This window comes from Ichthyophthirius multifiliis, assembly GCF_000220395.1.
Source record: "Ichthyophthirius multifiliis unplaced genomic scaffold scaff_1120509251127, whole genome shotgun sequence".
In the NCBI taxonomy this organism is placed as follows: Eukaryota; Ciliophora; class Oligohymenophorea; order Hymenostomatida; genus Ichthyophthirius; species Ichthyophthirius multifiliis.
Window position 1 is genome coordinate 63,604 of NW_004086179.1, and position 7,984 is coordinate 71,587.

Here is a 7,984-nt window from a genome sequence, read left to right on the forward strand (position 1 = left end):
TATATAATTATTAAAAAATATATAAATGAACTAAATTTATATTTATGAATAAAATAAAATTTAATAATTGAAAATAAGATTAATTTTAATCTATAAACCAAAGTAATTAATTTTTCATTTTTACAATAAATATAATTTGATTAAAAAGCGTAAATAAAATAATATATATATATATGTAATTTTATAAAAAATTAACTAAAATATTATATAGTTTTATATATATATGTATATACTAATTTAAAATATATATTTTTATTTTTTAAAAAACCATAATTTCTTTTTATTTGCTAAAAAAAAAAAACATTATTATTTCTATTAATTACTAAATTAAAAGAAACCAAATTTAATTTTATTATAAAAAAAAAATTGATTACATAAAAAAAATGGCTAATATAGACGATTTATTTGAAGATTTTCAATAAGAAGAAAATCAAATAAACATTGATGAATCAAGTAAAAACCAAGACTAAGAAACTATAAACTAAAAAAGGAAATTATAAATAATCTAAGAAGAAACAATACCTGACGATTTATAAAAAAAGCCAAAATCAAATATGTAAATAAAACAATATTATTATTATTTTTTTCAAACAAACAAACAAAATAAAAACAGTGCAATAGTAAATATTTCATAAAATGAGACATTTATATAAGAGTATAAACTCAATAAAAAAAAAAAAAACACATAAAACAAAAATTAAAAAAAAAAAAAGAAATGAACGAAAAAAAAGCCGAATATAAAAAAATCCATTAATTAGAGGAATTTGAAATTTTAAACGAAAAATCAACAATAGTAAATTGCCAACATGAAGTATTTTTCCCATAAGACTATATATTCACACGTAAATACAAAATTCCGCAAAAAAAAAAATAAAAAAAATAGCAAAACCAAAAAGACCTGCTGCAAAGCAATATCCATTTACCCTTGATCATTTTTAAAGAAAAGCAATATCCTGTATAGAATAAAACGAGTCAGTTTTAGTCGCTGCTCATACTTCAGCAGGTAAAACAGCCGTTGCAGAATACGCAATTGCCCAATCTTTAAGAGAAAAGCAAAAAGTAATATACACATCGCCTATAAAAGCCTTATCTAACCAAAAATACAGAGAATTATAGAAAGAATTCAAAGATGTAGGTTTAATAACAGGAGATGTTACAATTAATTAGACTGCAAGTTGTCTAGTAATGACAACAGAAATTTTAAGAAGTATGCTATATAGAGGCTCAGAAATTACGCGAGAAGTGGCATGGGTTATTTTTGATGAAGTGCATTATATGAGAGATAAAGAAAGAGGTGTTGTATGGGAAGAAACAATAATTTTATTAAATTAAAATGTTAGGTATGTTTTTTTATCAGCAACTATACCTAATGCAGGTGAATTTGCAGAATGGATAACTAGAATTAAAAAATAACCATGTCATGTAGTCTATACAGATTACAGACCAGTTCCTTTGTAACATTTTATATTTCCAACAGGAGGAGAAGGTTTATATTTAATTGTTGATTAAAAAGTAAAAATAAATAGATATATAATATAGAAATATATAAATATATAAATATATAAAAATATATATTTATATATATATATATATATATATAATATTATATCTATTAATTCTAATTTTATTTAGGGTAATTTTAGAGAAGACAATTTTCAAAAAGCATTATCTGTAATGGGTGATAATATAGATTTGGTAAATTTGGATAAAAAGAAAAGAAAAAAACCTACTGAGGGTGCCGATTTGAATAAAATATTGAAAGTAATTGTAAATAAAGGACTTGATCCAGCTATAGTATTTTCTTTTTCAAAAAGAGATGTTGAAAGTTATGCTAAATCGATGGGTTCAATGGATTTAACAAGTCAAGAAGAAAAAGAAAAAATAGATATGTTTTTTAATGGAGCGATTTCTTAATTGGCTGAAGAAGATTAAAAATTACCTTAAATAATTTAGATTTTACCAATTTTGAGGAGAGGTATAGGAATGCATCATGGAGGTTTACTTCCTATTGTAAAGGAGATTATTGAAATTTTGTTCCAGTAAGGACGGATTAAAATACTCTTTTCAACAGAAACATTCTCTATGGGAGTTAATATGCCTGCAAGGACTGTAGTATTTACATCAGTAAGGAAATTTGATGGAGAAGATTTCAGATGGATTCAAGGAGGTGAGTATATTTAAATGTCAGGAAGAGCTGGAAGAAGAGGTAAAGATGATAAAGGTTTCACTATTCTTATGGTAGATTAAAAAATGGAACCTGATGTTGCAAAATGTATTGTATATATAATAATAGTATATTTATATATAAATATATAAATATATAAATATATATTCTATATATATTAAAATAAATTTATATATATATATATATATATATATATATATATATAATTTTTTTTTTATAGAAATGCTAAAGGGATAATCAGATCCCTTAAATTCGGCTTTTCACTTATGTTATAATATGTTAATTAATTCAATGAGATTAGAGGATACTGATCCTGAATATATAATAAGAAGGTCTTTACTATAATTTTAAAATGATAAATAATTGCCTGAAATGGAAATTAAGGTAAAGTTTTATAAAATATATATATATATATATATATATATATATATATATATATATATATATATTTATATATATATAAAAAATATTTTTATTTATTATATATGTAATAAATAGCTCATACAATTAAATAAATAATATAATGAAATAAATATTGAATATGAGGGTTAAATATCTGAAATTTGTAAATTTAAAAGAATAAATAAAAATTTATGATGAAAAAGAAAGAAAAATAGTTTTATAAGATAAATATATACTACCATATTTATAAATTGGAAGACTTATTCATGTTTAATATAAAAACTAAGATTGGGGATGGGGAATATCAATTAATTTTCATCAAAAACGAGTAATTTAAAATAAAAAAGAAAAAACTTTTCAGAAGAAAACCAACCTGAAGAAATAATTGTAGTTGATATAATGATACATATAAAAAAAAGAGCTAATAATGAAGAACCAAAGCCAGCTAAAATAAATGAAGATGGAGAATTAGAAGTGATTCCAATGAATTTATCATGTATAACAGAATTAAGTAGTATTAAATTAGATTTACCATCTAAGTTAGATACATAAGAAAATAAAATGATGATAAAAGAAACTTTAAAAGAAGTATAAAAAAATATTGAATAAAATTTAATTATTATATAAATTATATATACTTAAAAATTTTTCTTTTATATATTTATATTATATATTATATATTTATATATTATATATATTTATTTATAGATACATTAAAGTTTTACTGAAAATATTCCTACAATTCATCCTATAAAAGACATGAAAATAAATAATGAATAACTTGACAAAATAATAGATAAAAAAGAAAAGCTAAAGGAAAGTAAATCTAAATCAGAAAAAAAACTCTTAATTAAAAACGTTTAGCAATAAATATAAAATTATGAAAAAAAAATTAAAATTAAAACGTAAATTGAAAAACTTAAAATAGAAATTGAAAAAAATAATAAAATTGTTCTAGAAGTAATCTTATTTATATTTATTTATTTTTATTTTATAATTATAGGAAAATTTAGTATTTATGACTAGGGTTATGAGAAGACTAAGTTTTTTAGATAAAGAATAAATTGTATAATTAAAAGGTAAAGTTGCATGTGAAATTTCTGCTTGTGATGAAATTTTAGCTACAGAGCTTTTATTTGCTAACTTCTTTAATGATATGACTCCTAATTAAATAGCAGCTGTACTTTCTTGTTTAGTTCATGATGAAAATTCAAATTAAGACAATTAATAAATACAAGATAAAGATTTATCTAAATATTTTGATATTATTATAGACCATGCAAAAAGAATATATATAGTAATGTAAGAATCTAAAATGGAAATAGAAGAAGTAATATAGTTATAATATAATAATAAAAATAATTAAATCTAAATAATTATATATAAATATAATATATATATTTATATATATATTATAATATTTTTTACATATATATATATATAATTTTTTTTCTAGAAAGATTATCTTTCAACTATAAAACCTTAATTAATTGATGTTGTTTATAAATGGGCTTAAGGAGATTCTTTTTCGGATATTTCTAAGCTTTCAAATTGTTATGAAGGATCAATTATCAGAAGTGTTAGAAGATTAGATGAATTATTAAAATAAATGGAAAAAGCATGTGAAATTATAGGAAATGAAGTTATTAAATATAAATTATTTTATTTAATTATTTTTTTTTTAGATTTTATAATAAAAATTTAAAGAAGCATCTAAAAATATTAAAAGAGGAATTATTTTTGCCGCATCATTATATATTTGAATTTTAATAATTAAAATATATATATATATATTTTATATATATTATATTTATATATATATAATATATATATATATATATTTATTTATTTAAAATAAAAACAAGTATTTATTTTTCTTTTTTATTTAAAAAGAAAATAATAAAAGTAAAAAAAGACTAAAATTATTTATTAAATAAATAAAAAAATGGATTTCGATTAAATTTTAACTTTCATAAATTAAAATTAAAAAAAAAACTTTAAAAAACAAAAACAAATAATTAAAAATCTCTCAAAATTAAAATTCCAAGAAAATCAACAAAACGCTATATAAATACACACTCAAATACTAGATTAAATAAACTATAATCACCCATTATCATCTTAAAAAGCCTTATTATTTTCCTATACATTTTATTTTTTACAAAAATTCTAATTCGACATACACATAGAGTCTATTTTCTAATTATTTGACTAATCTTTGTCTCTTGAAAGCAAAGAAGTAGTATACTAAATACACAAAGTCTTAATAAAAGTACTGATAAATATCTAAAAAGAAGACTAAGAATAACAAATAATATTTTTTTTGGAAGAAAGAATAAATAAAAAAGCAATTGAAGATGAATATATATAAAATTTTTTCAAAAAAATAAAAGAAAACGAAGAAAATTTCCAAATAGAAACGGAGCATTTTAACCTTCTTGAAAAGCTTGAAAAAACACTAATTTTTTATTTAAACTACATTTAATAGATAAAAGCATAGTCTTTTTTCTTAAAATAGTCTTTTATATAGATTACAAACCAAATTCTTTAAATTTACCTTTTTTCTGAAAAAAATACTCAATCATAATATACAATATAATATTTCGAAAATTTAAACTAAATTTTTTTAAGACTTTTTTAAAATAAATCACCCAAAAATATGATTTCTATTCTTTTTTTACCAAAAACGAATAAAATTTTAATTAGCCGAAAAACCAAATCGAAAAAACTCGCTTTTTTACACTTTTAATTACCCAAAATAAAGACTTTTTATAGTCAAAAAAAGTACAAAAAACACTCTTTTTTACACTACAAAATTCCAAAAATCTACAAATCTAAAAAGAAGCCATTTTTTTGCTCAAAAACCTACATAAATATGATTAAAATATAGAAAATTTTATTAATTTATTCACTATTTTAGACAATTTTGGTATTCATTTAATAAAAGACCTTCTCGAGGAAAAGCTTATGCATATATTGGCCTCTATGGATCAAAAATATGCTTAAATAATTATCACAAAAGCCTTATTTCATCCAAACTAGTCTGTTTAAAAGCACATAGTAAATTTCTTGCTTTAAACACGTCCATTATCTTTAGAAAAATATTCCAATATAATATTCGAATATATCCTTCCTGCCACTAATAACCCTATTTTCTACTAAGATGCTTCTTTGGATGCTTTTAGTTCTTTTCAGGAAGTACTTGAAGGCTATTTTGTGACTTAATTTTTAAATTTAGAGGAAAAAAAGGACCTATAAGGACAATATTTACGCATTTTTTTTGAAAAAATCGCTTCTATTTTAGATAATGTACATCCTATATGCTCATATATGCATGTGATTTCCTGTTTATTATTTAAAAGTGTATTTTTTGGTAAAAAAGAGCTTTTTTTATTAAAAGAATTCATTTAAAGAAACTTTTTTAAGTCAAATTTGGGAAAAAGGACAGTTTTTTCTTAAGGAATTTTCACTTTGTTTTTTTTCCATATAAATTTCGAAGATTTAACGTTTTCGGATATTTATGATTTTTTTCCATTTTTGCCTTCCTAAATTTTCGAATGGAAAAATCCTTTTTAATTCAATTGTGAAAAATACATTGAAAGAATACCAGAAAAAAGCGAGAAAATATCAGAAAAAAGTGGAAAGATAGAATATTTATCTGAAAAAAGTGAAAATATATAAAGTATATATGGAAAAGCTGAAAATGTATATGGAAAAGCTGAAAATATATATGAAAAAAGTTAAAATATATATGAAAATTAAGAGTTTATTAATGATTTTAAAAATTCTTTTGATTTTTCATAAAAGCTACTTTTTATATTATTATAAAATAAAAATTAATTTTTAAATATTTTCCAAAATTCTTTAAAATCTAAACTGAGATTATTCTATTCCAAAATATTATCACTTACTTATGATTTTAAATAAGAAAAATATTAACAAATTTTCCTACAAACCACCCAAAAATTCCTCCTTGATTTTCTCCAACATAATATAACCGAAATATACACAGACCAATAACTACCATACAAAAAATGCACCAAAAATATCCTTAAATTTACTGAAATTCTATTTTTTTTCTAAAAAACTTCTCTTTTTGTACACATATATACCCAAATACTCCCATATGTATCTGATATATCATCTTATTTCATATTAAGAGCCTCTTCAAGTCCCTAGACACCTGAATACGAAGAATTAATGCTAAAAATGTCTGAAATAGGTTAATTTTTATACATTTTTACCTATTATGGTACTCATCCTGATACTTTCGAACCTAATAATATATTAAGTAATTCAATAGAAAAAATCCTATAATATTTAATAGATTAAATAAAGTAAAAAAACACTTAAAAGCAAGGTATTTTTTATTTATTTTTATCCTAAATAAATGCCGCAAACATAAACATAATTTAAGAAAGTATTGAAAAAAATCGCTCTAGTATATTTATTCACTAAATAATATTCTAAGAAGGAGAATGTTTATTATAAAATCTAATTTCAGATGAAAAAATATTCCAAAAAACTCATAAAAACAAAGAAATTTACCTTTTTTTCGCATCTATATTACCCCTTTTGTATTTTTCATCAGAAAAAAAACCCGAAAATCTATTCGAATTCTTAAACTTAGAAAAAATATTATTTCTATTCAATATATTTGACCAAAATATGTATTTCTTCTTATTTTAAATGCTCAAATTTACCATTAATAAATTGCCTTTAAATCCAGACCTTTTCCTATAACTGTTTGAGTATATTTTGGAGTAAAATATATTACCAAAAGCACAAAATAATCCTCTAAAATTTAATGATATTTTCCCTTTTTATTCTTGGGCATTAGATCAGAATCTTTTTTTTCATGAAGAATATGTAAAATAAGGCTTTTTATAAAAAATAATAGATAAAAGTCTCATTTTGGCTAAAAAATATTGGATTATTTAAAGAATTTTAGTGTAGTTTTTATTTTAAGTTTTCTTTTAAAATCCGTCTATAATTTATTATTTCTAAAATTAAATTTTTAAATTAATTAAAATAAATGTATTTTAATATATAAATATATAAATATATATATATATATTTATATATATATATATATTTAAATTTTTATTTTTTTACAAAAAGGAATACAGAGGATATGATAGTAGTATTGTTTTAAATGAAATAGAAGATAAAATGAAATTTGTTAATGAAATAAAAATTAAAGTTGGCAAACAAATAGAATTTTTCGGAAATTTTTCAAGGTTTTTTACACTTAAATTTCTAGAGGAATTACTAAAAATGAAGAACGATGAAAAAATTCAATAATTTTTTATAAGTTTTACTTTTTTATTACTTTAATATAATTTCAAACCGAAATATATTAACAATACAAGAAATTCTTTATTAAAAATTTCGAAG

At 20.4% G+C, this 7,984-nt stretch overlaps 1 protein-coding gene across 1 annotated transcript, besides 14 other annotated features; it reads left to right on the top strand. All coding sequences in view use genetic code 6, as the record gives it.

Moving 5' to 3' along the window:
- Nucleotides 1-469: 469 nt before the first annotated feature.
- Nucleotides 470-4,350, top strand: IMG5_145430 (superkiller viralicidic activity 2, putative; the record flags this gene model as incomplete). Its single annotated transcript, XM_004031140.1, has 10 exons — nucleotides 470-556; nucleotides 614-1,512; nucleotides 1,633-2,272; nucleotides 2,406-2,569; nucleotides 2,684-2,750; nucleotides 2,949-3,175; nucleotides 3,296-3,547; nucleotides 3,591-3,917; nucleotides 4,044-4,229; nucleotides 4,273-4,350. Exons 2-10 carry the CDS (start codon nucleotides 1,186-1,188, stop codon nucleotides 4,348-4,350), a joined length of 2,268 nt encoding a protein of 755 aa, XP_004031188.1. The 5' UTR covers nucleotides 470-556; nucleotides 614-1,185.
- Nucleotides 1,517-1,596: a microsatellite.
- Nucleotides 1,527-1,609: a microsatellite.
- Nucleotides 2,279-2,390: a microsatellite.
- Nucleotides 2,585-2,647: a microsatellite.
- Nucleotides 3,241-3,294: a microsatellite.
- Nucleotides 3,250-3,294: a microsatellite.
- Nucleotides 3,482-3,526: a microsatellite.
- Nucleotides 3,965-4,030: a microsatellite.
- Nucleotides 3,965-4,039: a microsatellite.
- Nucleotides 3,974-4,036: a microsatellite.
- Nucleotides 4,351-4,365: 15 nt separating the features above from the next.
- Nucleotides 4,366-4,428: a microsatellite.
- Nucleotides 4,367-4,432: a microsatellite.
- A 1,838-nt stretch (nucleotides 4,433-6,270) lies between these two features.
- Nucleotides 6,271-6,345: a microsatellite.
- Nucleotides 6,346-7,632: 1,287 nt separating this feature from the next.
- Nucleotides 7,633-7,682: a microsatellite.
- Nucleotides 7,683-7,984: the final 302 nt, after the last annotated feature.